The sequence below is a fragment of the Morchella sextelata genome (assembly GCF_020137385.1).
Source record: "Morchella sextelata strain SCLS chromosome Unknown scls_2, whole genome shotgun sequence".
Lineage (NCBI taxonomy): Eukaryota > Fungi > Ascomycota > Pezizomycetes > Pezizales > Morchellaceae > Morchella > Morchella sextelata.
Window position 1 is genome coordinate 1509487 of NW_025408617.1, and position 24044 is coordinate 1533530.

The window sequence follows — 24044 nt, forward strand, 5'->3', positions numbered from 1 at the left end:
GCATATCGCCTTGTTGATTGGTGTAGGGACATACTTTCCCGTCATATGCTAACCCGTTAGGGTCGAAAACCTGAAGATCAAGAAGATCAAGACCAATGTCGTTGATATCCTCAAGCAAGGTACACCAACATGAGGAATTATTACGGGAACACTTTTAAACCTGAGGTCATAGATACATCTCTACAGAGCAACGGTTGTGAGGAGTTGAGGCTCTGCTAGACAGAGTGCTTGAGTGCATATATATATGATTATATCTCAAGCCTAAATGTACCTACCTACCCATTCATTATGACACTTCAACCCACATAACATATCCGGTGATTTGAGTATGGGGTAACTGCGCCCTGCTTTGTTTTACATGGTATTGGGTTTTCTTTAACAAAAAAAATAATAATAAAAAAACGGGTGGTGGGGAAAGCATTCAGGGGAGGAGCTTGGATTTCCCCGCATTTTTAACACTTCCCTGTCCATCATGCAACTGACATGCAGGCGCCCTCTCTGCACTAAAGCCTTAGTTGGTGTCTGGGGCAGGGTGCTCCAACTGGAGATGCGGCGAAAAAGGAGTTTGGGCCAAATGGATATCCTAGAGAAGGCCCCATAAGTACCGACGAATTGCCATTTTGATATGCACGAAGACCCTAAAACGCCTTTCCAATACTATTAGATGAGGTACTAATGATCAAAGTTGCATGCACGCCAATGGATGTGCCGACAGAAATTGGTATACTCATTATACTCATGTAGCAAGCACATACCTACATACCTACATGTATGTAGATACTTCGTAGAAGACATGAAGTGTAAATAGAGTAGCTAGAGTAAAGTAAATGTACTGCATACATCATGTATGTACATAAGAAGTAGAGCACCTTGAAAGGTCCGCTGGTGCAGAGATTAGACTGCCCAGCCGGAAGCCTACCGTGGAGTTGTGTTTGTGGGCAAGGAGAGCACTGCAAAACGGGGTTGCGTCACCAACATAGTTCTAGTTCTATGCCTGCTCTGCGGCCTAATATCGCCAACGCAACATCAGGCTCTGCATTCTTTTGCATTCTTTTACAATTCAACAATTTTCACCACCTCACAGCTTTATCAGGCACTAATTCTGCATTTGCGATCACATAGATTCGTGATAGGACTGTTCATACAGAAGTGAACTGAAAATATACAAGTACTTGCATAAGTGATACCTCCACACATGGAAAAGCGTCACATAAACAAGACAAAACACTAACCACATACAACTTCAACCCAGGACGTCCACATATCACACAACATCACGGATCTCACCGCACCCTGCCACATTGCATCGCATAGCGAGAGAACTCTTGAGTACCTGTAGGTAGTGCGTCAGATCACACACTCGTGCTCCTGTCGTGTTAGATATTAACCCATCCGTCCATCCGTCCAGTGGGTGCATCGCCCAGTTCCACGGTTTACCCCTCCCATTCACCCCGCCATCCGCGATTCTACAACGCCCACAACGCCCAGTGCCAATACTGTACCCTCGAAATAGTGAAACAGAATAACTGAAAGTATGCACGCCTTGCTCCGTCCAAATGCCGTCTCAATGCTCCAGCGCCTGTCGATTTCACGTCGAGCTGCATTCCACACGAACTCTAGTCTCCTCCGAAAGGCTAGCGAACCAATCGACACCCCCGAGACTACGGGAATGCCTTTCCAGGAGGAATCTACAAATCCGGCTGAAACTTTCTCAACGCTTGATGTCCTTGGATCAATCCCGGCGCCGCCGTCAGCGGTCGATGTAATCTACGCCGATGGATTCCTACTGAATAACGGAACGCGGATCAACGACGGTGTCATGTTGTTGAACAGTGAAGCGTTTGTGTGGAAACCAATTGCACAGGGTGGTCCCGAAGAGAGCAAGGCGAAAAAGGGCGTATTAGAACTGGCAGAGGAAGCTTGGGGCCTCTTGGATGTTGTTTACCCGAAGCCTGGTTGGTCCACATTACACTCTCTTCCCCGACATCACTAGATCTCAATCTATTTCGTGTTAACCACGTGGCTGTTATTTTCTTCGGCTTTCATTTCTTCTTTCTCTTCCTTGGATTCTTACTTCACTGATTTTGTGTACATGACCAACAGCATTTTTTCATGTTACAGGCCCAAACAACATAAATCATACAATTTGCTGACACTCAAGACATAGAACTACTAATCCTCGGGACTGGACGTCGAACCCTTCTTCTCTCGCCGAAAACGAAGGCTAGAATCAGCGAGCTGGGAATACGACTTGACGTCATGTCTACTCGCAGTGCAGCTGCCCAATACAATCTCCTGGCAACTGAACGAACAGGCGCTCAGGTCGCTGCGGCGATGTTGGTGGATGGATTTGGAAAATAGGAAACGAGGCAGGCTTCTTAATTGGTGCTGGAAGAAAATAACTAAAAAAACAAAAGGACAAATTGAAATGAATGTTGAAATGTATCATATTGGTTGGGATTCATAATCGCAACAGCATTTTCTTTTATGTAACCTTTACCCAAGGTTGAGATGTATGTATCTTATCCATTGAAGACAGCCACCCGCACTTTGCGCGCTTGGCAAGAGGGGTTTTCTCGCTGGGTGCACCACTTTATTGGAAAATCGACAGCAGGGTTTAGGAGCATCTAATCAGCCTCACTATAGAAAAGCTGACATAAAGGTCTATTACAGTATCCGGTAGAATTATTGCGAAAGTCAGAACTAAAAGGGTGGGTTTCTTGGCCCGTGCTCACTGCAAAAATTCCTTTGAGGGCCAATGGGACTATCGGGTCACGGAAAACCCACTTTCGCATTAATTCTACCTGAATCTGTATGGGGGGGTCAAAAAACTCTAGATCTCTAGACAGACTATCCAATCATGTCTTATCATCCGGTCGAATCCGGAAGTCACCTACACCGCTTGTTTAATATACTATTTGGACCAGAAAGAAATCCGAGAGAGCTGAAACCTCGGGGATGACACATGGAACACCGGGGAATTTCGGGGAAACCGAAGATACGTATGTCGGCATGAGATATTTAAATGGAGCAGTTTGACTAATTTATTAGTTTTTTTTTTGCTTGGTTGCATTTTCGATCATCAAGTCTTTGTGCGTTGTTGATTGAAGAATTTTGACATGTGATCGAAATTCTAAGCATAAATCTAACTTCACTTTCCACGTACTCTAAGAATTATGGGTCTAGGTTCATAGAATATGGCTCAATTTCACCACATTTTTACCAGAACGACGTTCCTGGCTATCGTTTGTTTATCTTGCATCTCAGGGCTCTCTTATCGTTATCTCATAGGTCCTGGTCCTGAACTGTGAGTACATATGTACCTGATCGGTCTTCTGTCATCGTTCCTAAACCATCGACCATATCGAAGGATAATTATTATTAAATATGCCCTGATCGTACCAAAGGCAATTTTGGTCACCGAAATACTTAATCTACTAAGTACATGTACATATGCGAACATCTACCTACCGTTCCACAACTCCACCGATCATGGTGGGGCCATAAAGTGGGTACGGGTTTGGTAAAACCCGAGATTTCCGCTTCGGCTTCGTTTCCGGTGCAAGAGCAGCTAAGTCTTATCCACATTTTAATAGAGCCCACATTGCAAGCAAGTATTTGCTGTTGAAAGCTGTATTAGGGTGCACAAGCCCTGCATGGGGCTTTAGCCTGATTAGTACTGGCGAAAGGTTCTGTTATGTCTTCATGCTTCATCACTCGTCTGTTTCGTTTGAGGACTTATGCTATTCTTATTGGCTTGTCCTGCTATTGAATATTTGCGGCAGTCTAGGTATGTTAAGAGGACCGGTTTTATCACAGCGAGGATTCTGACCTCCCCTCTTTTAAATATTTACTTAAGATGGAAGTGAACGGAGCCATTATTGGCCCACCTAGTGTACACTAATTGCACCCTATATTCCGTATTGAAAACCTTCCCAGAGAGCTAAAGATCGCAAAAGAAAAGAAGATAAGAAATCATTAATTTAAAAAAGAAAGAAAGCAAAAGAAAATTAGGTCTCAACGCTTGAAGTGCCCAATCGAGCTACCAGATCTCGTAATTTCTAGTCATCAGATTCCCCCTTGATCAGTGTCTGTCTTCCTCTTCTAACCCTCTCTCCCAAGTCCAAGTTTCCAGCTTTCCTATTGACTCCGGTCAAAAAGTCACCTTTGCCTCCGTATTTGCTATTTCGCATCCTCGCTGCCTCCTCTTTCTCAAGTTCAGCTTTCTCCTTCTCCGTAATCTCCGCCAAGCGTTTCACGCGCTCTGCGTTCATTTGGTCTGCGTTACTCTGCATGGCTGCTAATTTTCTTGCCCGTTCTTCTTCGGCATTTCCATTTCCATTTCCATTTCCATTTCTGTTTCTGTTCTCATTCCCATTCCCATTAGAACGATTTACGTAAGGCTGTCGTTGGGGCCTTGACCTATAGTCCCCGCTATCGCGCGGCGGAGGGACTGGAGAGCGCCGGCGAGGGGAACGGGAAGGTGGACGCCGATGTGAGCTCGATCCATTACGGCGGCCAGTTGGTGGCGATCGAGTGCGTCTACGCTCGTGATCAGGAGAGCTACGGCGACGGTAATCGCGACTCTCGCGGAGGGGTGATCTTGATCGAGATGATGCTCGTGACTTTGAGGATGCCTTACGACGAGGTGGCGTTGATGAGCGAGAGCGAGAACGAGAGGAGGAGTGTCTGCGACGGTGATGATGCTTCCTATCGTCGTCTCTGTCTCTTCGGCTGCCCCTCCGGTTGCGGTCGTCATCACGATGACTGCTCCTTCGTGAATTCCGGTCATCGTCGCGGTGCCGATGGCTCCTGTGTTTTCTGTCTCTCTCCTTATCACGGGTATCTCTGCTCTTCTCCTTGCCGCCCTCCGCGACTTCCTTCAACTGCCTCCTCTTTACAGGATCCTTCATGAAAGCCTCATAGGCAGCCTGCTCTTGCTTCTTAATAGCTAACAAAGGGTCCTCCCTAATCTTGTTCGCCGTATCTCTCACGGTATTCGCGTTTTGGATAGCCATAAATGACGTCTCGGACGCCTGCTTGCTCAGCTTTTCGTTGTCGCTCCCTTTCAATAATGAGTCGATCCTACGTTTCCCGAGTAGATATGCTTCCATTTCATCCGTAGTCCGATCCATCCCCTGTGAGGGGCCACTATACAAGAACTCGACACGGTCTAGCACCTTCTTCCCCCCGGCGGCCTCCTGTAGTTGTCGGAGCTCCTGGAGCTGTCGCTCCTCTTCTCTTTCTTTACGCCATTGTTCGGTCCGCTTACGCTCTTCGAGCGCTTTATTCTCCTCTTGCCAGACGCGCTCTTGGTTCTTGAGAAGATGGGGATGCCACGATTTTTTCAAATTAAGATCCTACAAAGGCGGCGATGAGGTGTTAGCTGGATGTGTCAATTGATGTAAATGGCAAAAAAAGGAGGAATCACTTACACCACCCATATTTGAAGGTTTGAATCGGCTGGATCCTGTTTGTCAAAGGTTCTGGAGGCGTAGTCTCTATGATAGAAGATGAATGACGGGTTGATGTTGCTGTTGACACACTGTTTGTGGTTATTATTTGCCTAGCCACACGAAGCCAAGACTTATTGCCACATGCCAAGTCTCTCATGTATGATCACTCGCCAATTCAAATTCGGCTTTGTAAGCTTAATTGATTGTGTATGGGCCTTGTATAAGCTGATGGATGGATGGATGGATGGATGCCTTGAATGATACTATTTATAATGAGCATGTATATATTGAGTACATATTTATTTAATTTACCCCTTGGTATTGGGGAGAATCGAATTATTGTTGTATTAACTGTTCGTGCCTGGTTCGAATATAATTATATAACAAACACAATAAAGACTACCCACATGTTGTATAAGAAGTAAGTCTTATGTATGTAACTAGAAAGAGGAAACTATCATGTCATAAGCTGCGTCTGCTGAGATTCCCTTTTTTTTTTTTGTCTAAGTTAATCCTGTCTAGCCTAGAAAATGACCCCTTCTCTCGACAACAGTACAAATGGCGGCGAAAAAGGCAAAACAAATCCCAAGAGTGATAATACTAAGCCCCCAGGTACTCCACCCCAATCCCGAAGTCTTTTTCGATGTTGACGGTGTTGGAGTAGGAGAAACCACTTTGGATGCGGCCTGTGTCGAAGCAAGGTTGCTCTGATCAACTTTAGGAGAGGAAGAAAAGGCGTTTACGATATCCTGCTTGGTGGCTGCCTCTTTGTACAATGCTTCCGTTTCACTGCTATCGCGCCTCACAAGGCGAGCCTCGGGTAATGGACGGGGCTCCTGATTATTCTTTAGATGGCTTTCCTTATCGATTTTGTGACCAAATTCGGGTATTGTGTTTTTTCCGTCAATTTGCTGCTCGATTTGAATCTCTAGTGTCTTTAGATCACCAAGATGCCCCTGAACCCTATCATTGTTTTCCACAGAGTTAACTTCCTCCGGTGTGTTGTTAATGACTTCAGCTTTGTCACTGTGGTTTCCATTGTTTTCTAGATTCTTGTCGACCTTTTGATCTGCATTTTTCTTCTTGTGGCCTTTGATATTCTCGTAATCTTCGGTATCCTCAAGACCCTCAAGACCCTCAAGATCCGCGGAAACCTGGATATCATCACTGTCTTTGATATCCTCATGGCTCCCAATATCCTCGCTGTTCTCATGGTCTTCGGCAAAATTGTGTGTCCTGGCTTCCCCTTGCACCGCCTTCTGTGCTGGTTCATTGCCGCTGAAGGGTCCATCCCATTTGGACTGTTCTTGATTACCTTGGTCTTCACTACTGAACTGAAAGTTATTATCGGGGTTCGATCCATATTGGGTACGGATGTTGTCATTGTTCATCCCGTCAAAGGCCGTCATAATCTCGCCAACAGCTTGATCTAAGCTCATAATCATGTCAATATCATCTTCCCTGAAAAAAAAGACAGAAACAGGGGGAATATAAAACTCACTTCCAGGCTCAACAAACAAACCTGGAGCAACCTTGCAATTTTTTAGTTTCGCATCAGCTCCAATGATGACATTCTTCCCCAAAATGCATCTCTCAACACTAGCACCCTCAGCTACTGACGCCCCATCCATGAGTACAGACCCTATAACCATTGCACCCCTACCGATAGAAACACCGAACCCCAAGACAGAACATTGGATAAACGCCTCCCCGGCGATAGAAACCTTGGCTGCTATTAAGCAATCTGATCCGTTAATCGTAGCCGTTCGGTCGATTGAGGCAGACGGATTAATCTTGATTTGGTCAGATTTGAAAGCAGAACTTGCTATGTAGAGACACATGGAGTGATATAAATGAACTGTGTCTACGCGGCGTGTGAAATGCCCCGAGCTTCCTGGAAGATATACAATTACTGGTGGAATTTTGGTACCGCCTGGGGGAGGCGGAGGTGGAGGAGGAGGGGGCGGAGGTGGACGTGGTGGAATATTTGCGGATGATTCTGGCATCGCTGATTTTTTAGACACCGCAATTCCTCTCTTTAGTTTCTCCAACACCTCCAAATCTAATGACGAGTATACCCGTTGCACAGTTACGTCTTGCTGGGTCCATTGTGTAATATCTCGCTTCCTGGAAGAACTCATCTCCGCGAGGTTGAGTCTCTGCTCAAAAGTATCTCCACCATCAGAAAGGATTTCAAGGAGCCCCAGTTTTTCAGCAAGCCGCCTGTTCTGCCAGCGAGCTTTAGACCACCATGGAAGAACGTCCTCGCGGATTGAGTTCATTTTAGAGTTTTTATCAATGAACCTGAGAACCCAGAAAGGGAGAAAGTAAATACCACTGTCACGGACAGTCTGGTTGATCTGGATATTCGGGAACTTTCTGAGAAGGGATTTGCGGAATGGGCGCTCTTCCTTGTTCATAACCTCCTGGCCAGGGAGGTTAAATAAAAGTGATTTGAGCACACCAGGGAATTGAGATTCGGGAGTGGATCCCACACTTGGCTCACGATGCGGGGCCAGGGCCAAGAAATCGGTTTCTATCAATTTTTAGCTTAATTAAAGAAGTAGCGAAGTGGTGAAAAGTACCTTGTCCCTTTATCTGACCCTCTCCCCTGGCATCATACCAGATACCCAAGCCGCCCCTCCTTTCATCATCTTCGCGGCAGTTGGCATAATCTATGTTTCTTTTGCCCATATCACAATCGAAGCCAGCATTCTCAACCATCCATATCTTCACAAGCTCGTTGGGGTCTAAGTCGGTTATAAGGTCACAAGGCAATACTACAATATCTCCCTTTATCCATCCTTCCCTATAAGCTCTTCTTAAAACATCTGCAGTCCCCAAGTTTTCTTCCAGAGCCGATGGGGCCTCAATTTGAATATTGAAGGGGAACATTTGGGACTTAAGATATGCTTGGATTGCGATAAGATGCTCAGTAAGGGTAAGGACCAAGATTGCTGAAAGTCGAGTAAAAGGAGTTAGTATTGGTTTCAAGTCTCAAACGGAACTGCCAGAATATACGTAGTAGTGGTAAGAGAAGTACTAGAAGAATTTTTTTCAACATACATTCAAATCTGGCTTTTTGACACCATTCGAGAGGGTACTGAATCATTGGCTTATTCGCAATAGGAATAAGTGCTTTGGGAAGCAACTCCTCAACGCCAGTAAATGGATAGAGGGAGGTCCCAGGCCCACAGAGAATGATGGCTTGAAACCCAGGTCCGGGAGGACAAAGATCCTTCTCTTTCACTTCTTTTCCTTTTCCTTCTGTAGCCTTTTTGGCCTGTATAAGTCCTGAAGCTTCTACATCTCCAGTAGCCCTAGTAGCTCCGATGGCCCCAGTAACTCCTACATTTCCAATGATTTCGGTGGCTCTAGCAGCTCCAGAAAGCTTCGTGAGCTTCGTGAGCTTTGTGATTTGCGTGTCGTCCATCATGGATCTTACGATATTTTAATCCTAATGCTAGTGGCTGGTGTGAATAGTTGTCCGTGCAGTTCAGGGCAAGGATGACTGAGATAGTTGAGACTCAAGCGATAGAGGTTGATTTGGTAAAGGTTGAGTTGGTAGAGATTGAGTTGGTAGAGGTTGAGTTGGTGGAGGTTGAGTTGGTAGAGTTTGAGGTGGTAGCGTTGAGGTAATTGAATTGGTTATGGCTGGCTGTATTAGGAACAGCGTGGTTGTTCGGCGGAGAAAGAAAATGTGGGAATATGACAAGGGGATCTTCCAAGATTCTTCAAGTATCTCAGTTTGCAGGTGTTGTTGAACTTTGAAAGTGAAGAGGAATATAGACCTAGATAGAATGTTCAATAGGCGAGCGGATCACAGTTTGTTACTGTCACACGTAAAGATGACTGAGTTGCCGTACATGTAGTAATCCATACATGTATGTGTATTGAATTTTCGAGGCCTCTTTGCGACATTGAAGAGGCTCTACCAACCTACATGTATATAAAATGTAAGATGTCAAAAGTGAACCTCAAATACATGTATATAAGGACTGAATACTATGAAACTACATTTACCGGAGATTTAGCCTGATAGATCGAAACATCTATCAGACTCGCAAACACAGCTTACATGTAGTTAAATAAGACTCATCTTTAGTCCATTCAGAACTCCACGCGAAGCAGGTAACCAATTTATTCCTAATTATAGATACATTTAGGTGTTCGAAGGCCACCTCGTCATACTACTGCGAGGCTGGGGGGTATTAGCTTCGGATCTCTGATCGCGCAATATTGGTGGTGTGTCCATCCTGTCTTGCCCCATCTCTGCAAGTACCCTTGATGGCGGTTTGAACCCCCATTTCATGCCCTCTACTTGGACCCGGTTCATCATGACTTCCATGATACCGGCATCAGTAAATTCCAGGTATTTCCTGTATAATTTGAGTGCCGTCGAGGAGTCCTCGATTGAATCGTGCGTTTTCAATTGAATTTCTTCATTTAGAATCACCCACGCTAGGAATCGAAGCGATAATTTTCTATGGTCGTTAGTAGTTTTCTCGGTAGCGTAATCTTCTTAAGTTCCTTACCGGAAGGTTGTTTTTAAGGCGAATAAATCGACTGTATCCACCACTTGTTCCTTGGGGACGTGGATATCTACTTATAATTAGCACATCCCTAAACAGTCCGGCAAATAATTATCAGTATCCATTTTCTAGGAAGGACAACTTACTAATAATCCTAAAATCTTTCAACAATCCATGACCCACGAACACACACCCTAGATTCAATAGTAACCACAATCGTTTGTATGCTACCTTCAGTGGCACCAATGCATGTCTGGACTGCATTGGATCCAGATCACCAACATGAATTCCCGAGAACTCAGTTAAATAATCTACCACTGGCTCTTTGGTGATGATATAATCGTCCAGGAACGGAACTTCTTCATCCTCTCCTTCCCCCCTAAGCACAGAAACCCTTGCAAGGCCCAACCTACTAGGCCGCACAACAGAGCGTGAGCCGTCTGCCTTGACCTCGATCTCTTCGTTTTGCATTGACACGAATTCCGCATCTAACGCAACCAGCATCCCTGGTCTTGGCCCCTCTTCCGGCGTGAGTGGCTTGTATTTTGCTTCCCTATATACCTCACGTTTCCTAAACCCCCCGAAGTCAGCCAACCCAAGTGAGATGGATACCTTGTGTCTTTGAAATATATACCCATATGTTAAATCGTGATAAAGCAGACTGGTATCCAGATGATCCCTCCAGGAATTATCAACAACGTTGCTAGCGGACTTGACCTGGTAGCATAGGACTGATGGCATTTTCCATTTAGGCGTAAAGTCTAATGCATCCTCTTTGGAGACAGGTCTGACCATGAAATCGTTGAACATATGCCAATTGTTATCCTCGGTACGCTCCACTGACGAAAGAGCAACTACGATCAAACATCGTTAGAATTTACGAAGATTCCAACCATAGAAAATCATAAAGAAAGGCCAAACCATTAACGAAAGAAATGAGATGCGAGTTTCGAGATTCTTCCAACTTGATCTCTGCTACAAAGCCGACAAGTTCATACACAATCAAGGCACCGCTCCTATCTCTTTCTTTCATGGCATCCAGATCATCACCCTGGTATATATTCAACTGGCTATTAGTCACAACCATTCCAATTTCGTCAGGTAGCCACCCGGGTGTCGACCAATGATCCTTTGCAAAGTTTGCAGTTTTTTCATGCGCAGTAGCATTGAACATTAATATTTTGGGCATCTTTCGAATGGTTTTCCGCATGACCTGCGTTTGATACCGACGACACTTATCGCACCACCCTTTCTGGTTTGTATCTAGTTGGATACTTTGTTTTGCAATTGCGGAGAAAGTCATGACTGGTTTATTTGGGAGCTTTCTCTCTGGTCAGCTAGGGAAAATTTTACAAACATATGCACATACCTTTGGAAGATAATTAAGATCAGTAACGTTGGTGTCGCCCAGAGGACGTGTTTCCTTCCCACATACTACACATCGCTGGATCTTTGTAGCTGCAACATTAATGGCCTCTTCAAGTACAGTTGAGTTGGAATCCCAGTTTCTCTGATCCAACGAAACCTGGTCTAGTAAAAAGCGGTTTAGGCTCTGAATCATTGCCGTCAAAGACCCATTTCCTGACGAATCTTCCTCAAGTACACCGTGTCGAGCAGCTAAAACCCGTGGAGGCCGCCAGAAGATGGAGCAATCCCCTATCAGTACTGCAATTCATAGTGACTGCATAAGGGACAAGGGAAAGCACACCGGTCGGTAAAGAGCTGAAAGTTTTTAAGAAGTTTGTAGCTTGACAATTTTGGCCATTTGCTTTGTCCAACATATCGAATAAGAAGCCCATTTGACATAACATACAGTCCTCTTTTGTACATGATGTCGCTGTGTGTTGGAGTGCCAAATTTCGTAATAGTGGTGTGAATTTGTACATCTGCAATAGCGGATTCATATACGAATTTGCAATATGTGTTTCTAATCCCGAGAACCTCGTCTTGTTAAAATACCTATAAAAAGATGAGCCATGCAAATTTCTATCAAAGGGCAATATTTTGAAGATATGGCTCACTCAAAATCAAAATCGTCAACTCCAAATTTGCTATATTTGATCTCAACTTTTCGGTACGCCGGCGGCACCTCAAACTGTCTCCGTGCCTCGTCTCCAAATAGTAATTTAGCATCACCGAAGTCCCCAGAATCTCTGTTTTTACTCTTAGCCTGCTGGCTTAAGAATTTTGGCGCAGGCACCGGGGTATCTGTGGGAGTTTTTTCAATACAGTATCGCGGTGTCCTCTTGTGATACGGCGCATATCCTGTCTTTGCTGAAGCTTCTAATATATCCGAGTCAATCTTTTGTGGTAGCTTATTCACATCGAACACCATGTGGGGTGGCCAAGCAGATAAAAGATCGTCATGATAGAAGGGCATTCCTATGGTGTTGAGTGGAGTATCTTCATTGACTATTATATTAGGCAAAGGGTGAGGGTCTTGCCACTCCACAAGATTCATCAGTTCGGTAAATCTTATCTTGTCCAGCGAACCCCAGAGCTGCAAGTACCCATCTGCATCCATTAGAGCCAATGCATCACCTGAAGGAGCTAATTCCATAGCTGTTATATAGCTAGAAACGTTCGCATGATAGAGCTTCATAGCTGCAGGATTCATGATATCGATTATTTGGAATTGACCTGCTTGAGAAGCAATTATAGCTGATGCTGACATCTTCGGATGCATGCGTACGAAAGCTGCTCCAGAGGGAAACCCAATAGGTGGAAGAGCTCTATTCATTCGAAGATCATAAACTTTGACGAGTGTATCGAGATGGTAAGCTCCTTGCCTAATCCCTAGTTAAAATAAATTTACCACACGAGCTATTTTAACAGACCTTGGCGAATAACCGCATGTTAGCAAGGTATTCGCTTGCGTATCAATGTCGGATATTGCGCTTCCATGAACTTGAGAAAATTCCTTGATAATCTTCATGGTGTTCATGTCTAGGAGCTTTATGTCCCCCTTTGCTGTGCCATATACAATTGATCTTGAGCTCCGTTTCATAACTTTGATATCGTCTTCTGTATCATACTATACACTCCGTATACAGATTAATTGCTATTAATTTTGGGGAAAGTTTGACACAGATGTAAATACCTCTCCCAAAACTGTCCCACGGTCGAGGTTCACTGTAAGCATTGAGTACTGACTACCACCAACCAAGATCTCCGACGTCCCTCGATTTGTGTACGCCATTGTTGAAAGATTCTGGAATTTATCATTCCTAAAGCAATAATAATTAGCCAATGTCCTTCCAACATCAAGTATCCGCCACACCCAAAGATCCTCTCAGCGAGGGGGTTTACCGACTGTATATTCCACTGTGCCAATCCCCTTCTAATAGCAAAATGCAAGCTCTTTGCCGACAAAGATATCACCCCCCGATCATTGACCATAACCTGCCTCACGGCATTTTCTGTCGACAACATAGGATTGGCGTGCGCATGGCCACGGTAGCTAGTGTATTTCCTCAACTCTGGCCCAAAGTACGATGTCACTCTTCCCTACTCAACCACAGATGTATCCGTCAAAACCGACACCATACGTCCCAAACAAGGTTCAAAACCTACATGTTCATTCCCGAGCCATAACAGCTCTTGATTCGTATCAAATGTTATAGCTGGAGGTAGAGATGCGCTGTAGCCCACAACCTGCTGCGAAGCCGGCGCGGCGCCGATTCGTGCTACCTATATACAATGATGAGTTTTGTGTTCCTAAAACCTTCGATTATGGGGCACTTACCTCGTGCCAATCTGATTCCATGAAGCTGATGCTATCGTTCCATGAGCCGATGTGATACCTTGCGGGGGTGGGGAATGCGGCTCACATGTATGTATGCCATCAAGGTTAGGGTTGCCGGAATAGATAAGGTATAGCGTACCGAATCTAAGGGCTGCCAAGGCTGAACCTTTAAATTCGAGTTTTCGCTGATTCCCCTTCCAAGTTCCTACAACTTATCACCAGTCTCACAATTGTCGATGTTTCACCGCCGCTTAATCCCTATTGTTACTCTGTATATATCAATATGAATAAAGCAGAAATATTTATACTACTTATCCCGATCTCTCTACTCTCGAAATAACCGCAACCTACTCTATTCCAGCCACTTGCTCCACCTAGGAATCATAACAAGTTTTCTTCTTCGGAAGAAAACCACTCCCTTCCATACTGCGTCTTGTGGTCGAAGGTGTGGTGGGGGCTGTAGGGCTGTCTGTATCGTACTTACGATATGGGCTCAGTTGCAAGAGTAAGCATTACCTAAAGAACCTTCATAGTACATATTCGGACGAAACCTCTCTGTTTCCAAACTTACTCGGGTGTGTCTCCTTGCGTTCTACATCTATCTACATGTATACATGTACATTTATATAGGAGAATCAATCAATTTATGCAGTTCAAATTGCTGTGATTCTGCCGCGTTTTCTCCTAGAGATTATTGATATATTGCGTGAGGTAATGAAACGGGTATCAAACTACTAACTACAGATAAGGATAAAACGGCCCTCCCATAAAAAAAGAACCAAAGAAATTATAAAGTAAAACGACTGACGATAAACCTTATTCCCTTTCCTTAAACCCAACCCATTTATAATGAACGTCAGTAAATTATCCCTCAAAATAGCAGAAAACGACCGATTTTCTAGACCCATCCTGATATTAAACGCCCCTTCCCAAAACAAAACAAACAAAACAAAAAACCGAAATTCCATACACAACTCACTAGCAGATGATACAAGAAGCGCCCCCTCTCTTCCTCCCCTCATTCGCCTGCGCTCTCTCTTCCTGCCTCCTCCTTCTATCTCTAACATTAATCGCTGCACTCCTCTGCGCTCTGCTTCCTCTCCTGCTACCCCCATTACTCCTGACACTTCCTCCTCTAGTTGTACTCATACCGCGCCTGAGTCCGCCAGTACCTGTAGTTGGTGCTCCGGCAACATATGATTCTTGCAATGCGACCCTTCGCCCGCGCGAGGCAGACCTTGCAGGACTAGGTCGCCGCGTAGGCATTGCTCTGTAGTTGGGGGAGTCTCTCTGCCCGGGTGGTAAGCCTGGCGAGAGCATTGAAGTGCGGTATTGTCTGAGCGGAGGCGCTGTGTGTGGCGGCTGTGAAGGCGGCGAGGTTTGTATTGGTGGCGGCTGTCTGGACTGTGTTTGCTGCTGCTGCTGCTGCTGGGGTAACGGAGCAGGATTCTCCCTATATATAGCAGGAATTGGCGGAACGTTTGGAAAGTTCAGTGCATCTCCTGCACTACCTCTGCGGCCATGACTCTGTTGTGGTTGCGGGAAATTATGATGCTGTTGATTCGCAGCATATGTTCTTTGAGGTTGTAGGGTACTGCCAGACAATGGACCAGTTCTTGGACCCTGGAAAACAGATGAGGGCATCCCAACAGCAGGACTAACGGGCGCTGAACGGGACTGAGCAATGTTTCCTGCGCTATAGTTTGGGTGTATGGAAAGATGTGATTGAGAGGCTCCAGTGTTAACAGTGGGTCTGAAAACGCTTGGTCGCCTCATCATGTTCCCCATAGTGCTTTCGATAGTTGTTCTAGTCCTCTGAAGCGTAGTCATTGACCTTGATGGCGATGGAGATAGTTGATCATTCAAGACATATGGTTCTGTTACTCGAGGAGGCCCTTGTAAGGTCATAAGTAGATGCTCTGGTAAAGGAAGATTATCTTCGTTTCTTGGAGTATATGGCGGTGGCGGCGGAACCCAGGCTGACCCGTCATCATGTCGGGTTTGCTGAGGTGCTGCTACGTTTTGCGGCACAGGCCTGCCGTCTGGTCCGAGTGCACGGGCATATCGACCTCCAGTTGCCGGCTGTGGTGTGTTCCTAGCAGCTGTTGCAGCACGATGCAGAGTAGTTCTTGAACGTGGCTCTCCTTGAGAATAAGGTAGATCTATAGGCTCGGCAGATTCATCCTCCTCGTCGAAGGTGCGTTGTCTCCGTGCTGGAACCGGACCGGGGGAAGTCCGTGGCGGCGCAGAGGAATGTAATGCAGCCGGTAGTCTCGGGATTGGGGGAATATAGTTATTGTTGTGGCTGCTCTCTGATGCACCTTGAGGACGCATGCTTCGTCTTCTATCATTGTCCCTCTTTTGAGCTACAGTTCTACGTCTGACGATATCCACCTCCACTTCGATGTCGTTATGTTGCTCCTCAAGGGTTTCGACCGGCCCTTGTATCCCGTCTCCGATTTCAATAGTGATTATCGTTTTCTCTGCTGTCTTTGGAGTTCGCCCTAGATCATATAAAACCACTCGCCCACCTCCAATTGCCAAGAATTCCTCCTCCCCTCCTTCGCCGAGCATTCCATCTACACCTCCGCCAGCTACGGCAACCAGCCTCTCTGTTCCGTTGCTGCATTTGACGAATTTGATCCCGGACAGCGCATGTACATCTCCAACCTCCCTGCCTCCAATAAATGGACCCCTCATCTTATCGCATAATACTTGCCACTGGGGCATCACAATCGTTCCAAGCTGTCCACTGACCCAATTTGGCGTCCTCCCGGAAGTGCTGTTGCTTCTAGATGGAGCGTTAGAGCCATCCCCATCCTGGCTCGGTGTTTCTGCTGGTAACTCCAATTTCCTAGGAACGCCATAGATCCAAACCTTCCCCGAGAATCCGGCAGCTACCATCCTCCCGTCTCCAGTGGGCGCAGGCAACGTAGTCGGTGCCACAGCGCCGTTTTCGTCGCTGGGTCCTGTAAAATATGTGTGTCCGTTCCTCAAATCATCAACCCTGACCGCTCTAAACATTTCATAGACCCGATCATAGGTAAAAGTCCAGGTATTCTCTCTATCATCCTCTTCCGGTAATAAGCTTGCATGACTGCTGTCCCTCGAGCTTCTGGGGAAAAGGACTTGGGTTGTCCATAACTGCGCCAATCCTTCAACGGGCAAATCTGTTGAGAAATGCTGCGCAGAAACCATGACGGTCGTAGGCGTTTTGCAGTTCAGCGTTGTGCCCACTAATATTGATCCATCTGGTGAAAAGGCCAAGGTATCGACAGGATCACAGTTCACTGCCCGGCGATCTGTTGGGAGAGCATCTGGAAGCAATGAGTAGACCTCTATGCCGCCATTATAAGCTGCTCCAAGAACCTCCGCACCTGGTGAGAGTGCGATAGTACGAGGTGCGTTTTCGAGCGGAATGCTCTTTATGAGCTGCGCCTTTGTCTGGGTAAGATCGTACAGGGCGACAGTGTGATTTGAGCTCAGGACAGCAAGCACGCTCCCATCATCAACGATAGCTGCGCATACCGGTCTCCTGCTGATCTTGAGCTCACGTTTAACACAAATATCCTCCGCTGATAAATCCAGTACAAATATTCTACTCGAGCTCAATGCTAATAGGTGTGTTCCTTTTGGCGAGAACTCGAACCTAAAGGCCTCGCCTCCAGGAAACGCAGCGGCCGAAGACGAAGCCTCGCAGATGAGTTGGATCTCCGTCACCCGCGGCCTCAGCATGGTCTCGAATAACTCACGACGCGCTTTTGCTGTGAACATTCTAATAAGTCCTGGTAATGAATCATCGGTAAGTTCCTCCGGAACATCGGTTGCACCACACTGCTTCAGTTGGTGAGCATAGAGCCGTGGGCTTTTCGAGGCTTGGTGCCATTTTGAATTGACAAGAGTGAGAGAATCGAAAGTATTTGGATCGGCCGCGTACAGTATTCTAGGATATCATTAGTTTGCTTTTCTCGTGTAGCCAGATGTCGCCAGCTGACTTGGTGCAAATATGTAATCTCAAACAACGTACTCTTGTATGATCTCCCTCGGCAGCGCTTCAAAGGCTGATAACTGTACTTTCTCTTTACCCTTCCCCTTGCGATCAGGTGTTGTATCAGTGTTATCCCTCATGGGTAACGGTTTTTTCCGTATTGGCGAGTTCATTTGGAGCGGTCTTTTTTGCAAAATACGTGAATGAAGGTGTTGCTTTCTGAAAATATGCGAACGAAGGAGGAACAAACAAACAAATGAGGGGGAGAAGAGAGTTGATAAAAGGGTTTATTACGGATAAAGCATCAACCCGTCAAAGGGGTCACAGGGCAGGGTATGTTGAGGAATGAACGGACGACTGAAGCTCTGTGAAAAGACAGGCGCAGGGGGCGGGCGCATATATATATTCTAAGGAGAATTCCCAGGAGGCAAGTACAGGCAAACGGTGGTACCTACGTACATCCATCTGGGTACTCTAGATACTTGTAGGTACATACATGAGCGGGGAGCCTATGTATGCAGGCAAATAATAGTGCGTACCAACCTGTTCTAGCAAGTACCCACTAACCTGAAAGATGTGTAGGGTGCTTTAAGAATATCTACTGGTAGTAATTTGAAATTTACACCAGGTTCTACCTACAATATTTACATACTCTGCAGCCTTTCAAATTAATTCGGGTCAGCTCAGGATCACAACTCTCACTTCAACATGCAAATTCCATGCATACAATAATAGAGTAATCCCCCTTTCTAAGAAGCTTTGAGATCGCCACGCCCTGAATTTCCCCTTGAACGTAGGCAGTCCACACAAATTAGAGTAGAACATGTAATCCGCCAACTCCTCGCCTCTCTATGTGCCACTTGCCACTACTATTTCCAGCGGAGTGGGCGATTGTGCTCCTTGCCAATGTCACAATGTTCCCTCCCACACTTGCCTGGGGCTTGTTTTGTGCTGTGTAACGACCTCTGCCCGTGGACAGATGCAGCCGAACGGCCACGGCGGCCACCCCACGGAAAGCAATACATAAGTCCAACTGCATGATTTCATCAGCCGAAACGTAACCGGCTCTCCTGGTTGGGTCGGATCGACCATGGACAGGTTTCGAGTTTGGGCTTCATTTCTTGCTTCTGGAACGGCTGGTACCTTTTCTTGCTTCAAGGTAGAGAGAGTACATAGGTACTTATCTATTCAAGTTATTGACAATGATCGATCTCGTGTCACTGCGTCAGTGGCATGGAGGACATCTTGTTACCTGCCTGATTTCCCTTACTCTCCGTTAGACATGTGGCTAACACGACGTTACTTATCAGACTATAACCAAAACCGGACTGTAGTCCGAGTCCGATAGGAGCAATAGCCTACGAAAATACAGGCCGACAAATCGCCAGTGATATCTTGAAGCGTAATAGGTACAGCGCTTTTATGAGTATGTACCTACATACTTACACCTAGCTAGATCAATTAATAGATGATTATTTTGGCCCCGGAATTGGGCAAGCGTTTGGAACGGGATGTAAACTAAAGGAAGAAAAAGGCTCCCCGAGGTTAACCTGAGCAAGGTAAGGGCTTGAAACATTGCTTGCCAATCAACGGAAATCGGGGCCGTTATGAGGCTCGGGCGAGCTAGGATCTGATCTGTGGGTAAAGTAGGTACCTACTCTGCCATATGTCTCTCAGTGGTCGGGGCTGGCATAGTAAGTAGATACAAGAAGGCATTTATTGTGGGACCTGCATGCACTCTACATGTACCGGCGGGCATTGAGAGGATCTGACGTTGGCAACGGGTGCTTAGGCTTTCGAATTTCGCCCGATGTGCGACAAAGCAGCTGCAGATTCAAATAAAGTTTCTTATTCACCAAGGCTCAAACAAGAAGGGCCACAGGAGAGATCTAAGGTAACATCAGAGGTGCTTATTGGTGGGTCAAGGCCCCCTAGTGATTACATGTTTGATGTTGATCGCGGTGAAACAATCAGTTCAAGTGGGTTCCTTAAGCTGTTGTAAAAGCAAGGGTATTCATGCATTTAACACCGCTACCGCTAACTAAATACTACTCTACCACCAATCATACGGAGTTTGTTTGCATTGCTATGTGTAGGTACATGTATTTACATATAGACATCATTTAACAGATTAGAGTACCATTGCGCACCAATACAACAGTTCATGAACTCCAGGAATCACCGGTCTAAGTGTGGCGAAGTCAAATCAGAGTTATGTACTAAGTTGCAGCATCATTAAACGCCTGCCTAACTATTTTAATAAAGAGGTACATTATATAGATCAGTTCACAAGCCAGAATCCCGGTTTGTACATACATGTATGTGTATACTCGCAATTTCACAGCGTTTCCGGACGCAACTGCTATTGCATACACAGAAAAAACCCGCCAAGGCTATCTTTTGTATGGCATGCAATAGTGGTCGCGTCAAAAAACTACGAGAACTCGTAACTTCCTGACGTTTTTGAACGCGACTGATATTGCATACCATACAAAAATACGCCAAGATCCTGATTTTGGGTGTATGCAATAGTGGCCCAGTCCAAAAACGCCAGGAGACTACGAGTACATGTAGTTACATACATGTAGTTTTCGCTGGGAAATAAAACCAAGATCTATTGTCTGTGCGCTTTTATTCGATAAAGTCGTCGTATTTAGTATTTAGACGGTGTGACAGCTAACTCCATATGTGTAGCCGGAATGTTGAGTGCATGCCTACAAGTGGGTATTTAAATAGAATTTACCATACTCTACATAGACTGGACCAGGACCGGGATAAATGCATTTGAATATTCCCCGCTTTGGGAAATGCCCATATGTACGCCTTAGTAGAATCCCAACTGATGCAGGTCCTCCCGTCCTAGCGCTTGAAATCCGCGGTTAACACCAAAACGCGCGTTTATAAGATGCGACTGCCCAACCCAATACCTGATTGGCTGATTCTTTTTCTTCTTCCGAAAAGGTGGCTCCACTTATAGGTCTCGACAGAAAAATAGCCATTCCTCAGAATATCATATTTTTAAAAACTGTGCAGTAGGAAATAAGTGGAACCTCTCATTAATACTACATGTACGCGTACAGTACTAGGTATAATACATACATAGATGTTTATTTGTATAATGATTTGGCTGCATTGTAGTACATTGTACCTTGAGCGGCTCGAGGCGAACAAAAATATTGCGTTGAGAACGATTGCCTCATAATTAACCCTCATAGCTTGAACTGGCAAAGCTTTAAAGGCCTCCTCGTACCGGCCTATACTGTGTAAGGATCATGTATTATCAATGTCTACCTACGTATACTTAGTACATAGTTGTAAAAAAGCTGCGGAAATATTATAGCATCACCTCATTCTAGTTGTATTCAAACACGAGGTTCATCTAAATGTCATGGCACCGATTTCGGTGCTGTACATAAATAAGTACAATGTAGCTAGGTACATCATACCCCCATACATTTATAGAGGCAACTTTCTCAAAAGTGTGAATATGCCTCGAAGGCAAACCCCCGGAGAACAATGGGGGGAATAGAAACAGCAATAACCAAATCAAGAACAAGGAATCGATAATATCCAAGAACCTACGAAATAAGGGCTACAGGTAAGATATCACGAAGAGGCCAGATGAATTGGGAGAAATATAGTCTAGCCAAAGGTTAATAAAGTAAACGAAGTTAAGAAGGCAGATAGACGTCACTAGCGCTTTCGTAGATAAGAAAAGGGAATCCATTGAAACAATCTAAATAGAAAAACATTGGTTCATACCTGGCTTTGGGGTACATACCATACCCAGAGCAATCACTCCGCTACAAGCCCGACGTCCAATAAGGCAGTCCTCCATCGATCGGCCGTTTCTATGTTCACATGCGCCTCCTCCGCAGTAAATACAATCCTTTTCCAGATAAAGTCCCACTCATCAATCCACTTCTTTACCTCCTTGGATTTAGGGCCTGTAGAGTTCGACCCGATAGTTTCAGTCCATTGAATCCACTCAGACAAGCGTCTGTTAAGATCACCATTTTTAAAAGCGTGCCCATAATCCGCCGGCAGATACTCACGGAACACAGAAGCCCAATACATGTGGAAAAACCTTTCCAGGTCAATGATATTTCGAACCTGCTCCTCTGGATGGCAGTTAAGTGCTTCAAGGGTGAACTCAGTTGTCCCGACTAATTTGCTCTGCACACATTGTTTCAACAACGGCACGAGAGTAGCGACTAATCCTGTAGAAACTCTCTGAAGGAAGCTGTTGAGATTTCTTTTGACTTGTACTTTATTTTCATCGTTCCTTGAGGGCCCCAAAAATGAATCCGACGTTCGAAGCAGACGCCTGGGGATGTTGTTGGGTTTGGTATGATATTGGGATCTTTGCACAGATGTTGCAGTGGTGGCGTATATAGACGCTTCCAAGCCATTTCCCATTGCGCGTTTCGGTGCAATATCTGTTATCATATCCCCACTCTGGGAACGATCAATCCCCTGATAGAAGCATGGTTCGTTCATGCCCCTATCTCTACCGGCAACTCTATAAACAGGCTGCATATATGCAGAGGTAGATATATGTATATGATGCATAGAAGCCTGACGATCCTCACGGTTATAAGTTGTATAATCAGACACTGAATTATACCCAGGGTTTAGCCTGGATGGCTCTCGAGAACTAATAGCGGTTTCTTTAATCTCCGTTGGGTTGATTGAATTTCCAAGAATACGGGTGAGGATTGTTTCAGCGGTAAGTACCTCACCAACAACCGATACGGTTTTGATATCTCGGATAAATTATCAATGATATTGATCACTAATATGGGTAGGAAAACTGAAACATACTGTGAATCATTGCTTGGATGCAGAGGTTCTTGTCGTTGGATAGAAGAACTGTTTCGTGGCTGTTTTTGAAGTATCTATAGAAAATACGGAGTCAGCAAGCAATTCAAGAATACCATCAGCTAAAGTGAGGGCGTTTTTTAAGGGTAATTCATTCTCCTGAGTAAACCGTACAGATCATTACTATCTGTTACGTATTTCTCGAAGAACGACTTCCCCAACGCCCCACCAAGTGATAGTGCTATGTGAATCTAAATATCGGCGTCAAGGGGAGCTATTATAGCAAAGATGCATAGGTCAACCTCACGGTTTCACTAGCTAATATGGATGTGTTTGTAAGGGAAGCCGCCAATTTAGGGGCTGGCTTTCAAATCTACACTGAATTCCAGGGTTAAGTATATGTGTACTGACCGGCAACATTCAAGGATTGCAGCATCTCCACGAACATAAGAGTCTTCACATTCCTCCTTAGTCTGACCCCAAACACCGGGGTCAAGTTTGGCGAACACTCCGAATGCCCAGTTGATTGCATTTCTGGCCCGCTTTCCAAGGTCAACACCTTTTTGTGCGTGCAAAGATTTCTTGAGACCATCCAGTTCTTGTATAGTTGCCCAAGGGATGACAACAACATTTTTCCAGCGATGATGAGAGCGAACAAGATTATCAACTAGCTGAAGATGGGAAACAATAAAGTTTGTATCAATTATAAGTAAGCAAGATGGTTGAGAGATACGAGACTTTGAAACTGCAGGTCGTAGCCTAGGTTTCAACTACGCTCGTCAGCAATTCAGTATTGAGAAATGGAGGTAGAGAGATTTACATCAACGTATTCCCTCATATTTTCGGCCTGGCGTTCGTTTCTGGTGAGCTCGGTAACCATTTTAATAATTCCAGGATCATTTAGATCCACCATAGCAACATCCCCATCGTAATCCATCGCCGTATCAAAGACGTAATCGTCGGTAGCGCCCGAATCGAGGTGCATATCCTCCATATCATAATCATTATCAAAGTTTCCAGGGCTGTTGGCAGGCTCCTGAGTAATCAGGAGAGATGTCCGACCGTTCCTAAAAACAGCAGAAGGTGGGGTATTTCTCATCTCATCTCCTGTAGGTGCCCATCGTGAGGCACTCAGATTCATGCTGGATGTTTGGTGATCCTGTAGCAGTACTCGTAGCAGTGGCTGAAACCGTTCTCTTGTGGATTCAGATACTGAGCCTTTGTATCAAAAAGGAAGATCGGTTCCGTAACCGGGAAGAGCTCAAAACAGAATATACTCCAGGGATCAAAGTTCTATGCGCCCAGAATCTGAAAGAGATGTGCAGGGAAGCGGTATAATATATAACAGCGTAACCAAGAGTATATGAGTTAATAAAGCCCGATACAAGCCGAAGAAAGATGGAGAATGTTGGAGAGATAAATGCGGGGATGTAGTTGCGTAGAGGATCGAAGAAGACAGAAAACAGGAAGATAAAAAAAGCCGACGAATGAAAATGAGGGGG

At 45.3% G+C, this 24044-nt stretch overlaps 7 protein-coding genes across 7 annotated transcripts; 2 read left to right on the forward strand and 5 right to left on the reverse strand.

The window, feature by feature from the left end:
• Positions 1 to 1567: 1567 nt before the first annotated feature.
• On the forward strand, positions 1568 to 2361 carry H6S33_005646 (uncharacterized protein; the record flags this gene model as incomplete). Its single annotated transcript, XM_044837015.1, has 2 exons — positions 1568 to 1955; positions 2168 to 2361. The coding sequence occupies 2 exons, from the start codon at positions 1568 to 1570 to the stop codon at positions 2359 to 2361; spliced, it is 582 nt and encodes a 193-aa protein (XP_044698955.1).
• A 1700-nt stretch (positions 2362 to 4061) lies between these two features.
• On the reverse strand, positions 4062 to 5444 carry H6S33_005647 (uncharacterized protein; the record flags this gene model as incomplete). Its single annotated transcript, XM_044837016.1, has 2 exons — positions 4062 to 5360; positions 5436 to 5444. The coding sequence occupies 2 exons, from the start codon at positions 5442 to 5444 to the stop codon at positions 4062 to 4064; spliced, it is 1308 nt and encodes a 435-aa protein (XP_044698956.1).
• A 530-nt stretch (positions 5445 to 5974) lies between these two features.
• H6S33_005648 (uncharacterized protein) lies at positions 5975 to 8889 on the reverse strand (the record flags this gene model as incomplete). Its single annotated transcript, XM_044837017.1, has 4 exons — positions 5975 to 6885; positions 6958 to 7992; positions 8042 to 8413; positions 8523 to 8889. The coding sequence occupies 4 exons, from the start codon at positions 8887 to 8889 to the stop codon at positions 5975 to 5977; spliced, it is 2685 nt and encodes an 894-aa protein (XP_044698957.1).
• A 729-nt stretch (positions 8890 to 9618) lies between these two features.
• Positions 9619 to 13754, reverse strand: H6S33_005649 (uncharacterized protein; the record flags this gene model as incomplete). The annotated part of the gene is made up of 13 exons (XM_044837018.1): positions 9619 to 9940; positions 9992 to 10058; positions 10135 to 10559; positions 10623 to 10842; positions 10910 to 11309; positions 11358 to 11605; positions 11697 to 11947; positions 12010 to 12777; positions 12826 to 13022; positions 13089 to 13215; positions 13269 to 13495; positions 13562 to 13678; positions 13734 to 13754. 13 exons carry the CDS (start codon positions 13752 to 13754, stop codon positions 9619 to 9621), a joined length of 3390 nt encoding a protein of 1129 aa, XP_044698958.1.
• A 957-nt stretch (positions 13755 to 14711) lies between these two features.
• Positions 14712 to 17894, reverse strand: H6S33_005650 (uncharacterized protein; the record flags this gene model as incomplete). Its single annotated transcript, XM_044837019.1, has 2 exons — positions 14712 to 17676; positions 17761 to 17894. 2 exons carry the CDS (start codon positions 17892 to 17894, stop codon positions 14712 to 14714), a joined length of 3099 nt encoding a protein of 1032 aa, XP_044698959.1.
• A 1029-nt stretch (positions 17895 to 18923) lies between these two features.
• Positions 18924 to 19713, forward strand: H6S33_005651 (uncharacterized protein; the record flags this gene model as incomplete). The annotated part of the gene is made up of 6 exons (XM_044837020.1): positions 18924 to 18945; positions 19070 to 19123; positions 19178 to 19234; positions 19372 to 19415; positions 19514 to 19615; positions 19696 to 19713. 6 exons carry the CDS (start codon positions 18924 to 18926, stop codon positions 19711 to 19713), a joined length of 297 nt encoding a protein of 98 aa, XP_044698960.1.
• A 1803-nt stretch (positions 19714 to 21516) lies between these two features.
• On the reverse strand, positions 21517 to 23683 carry H6S33_005652 (uncharacterized protein; the record flags this gene model as incomplete). The annotated part of the gene is made up of 6 exons (XM_044837021.1): positions 21517 to 22197; positions 22349 to 22378; positions 22459 to 22487; positions 22546 to 22619; positions 22954 to 23312; positions 23363 to 23683. The coding sequence occupies 6 exons, from the start codon at positions 23681 to 23683 to the stop codon at positions 21517 to 21519; spliced, it is 1494 nt and encodes a 497-aa protein (XP_044698961.1).
• Positions 23684 to 24044: the final 361 nt, after the last annotated feature.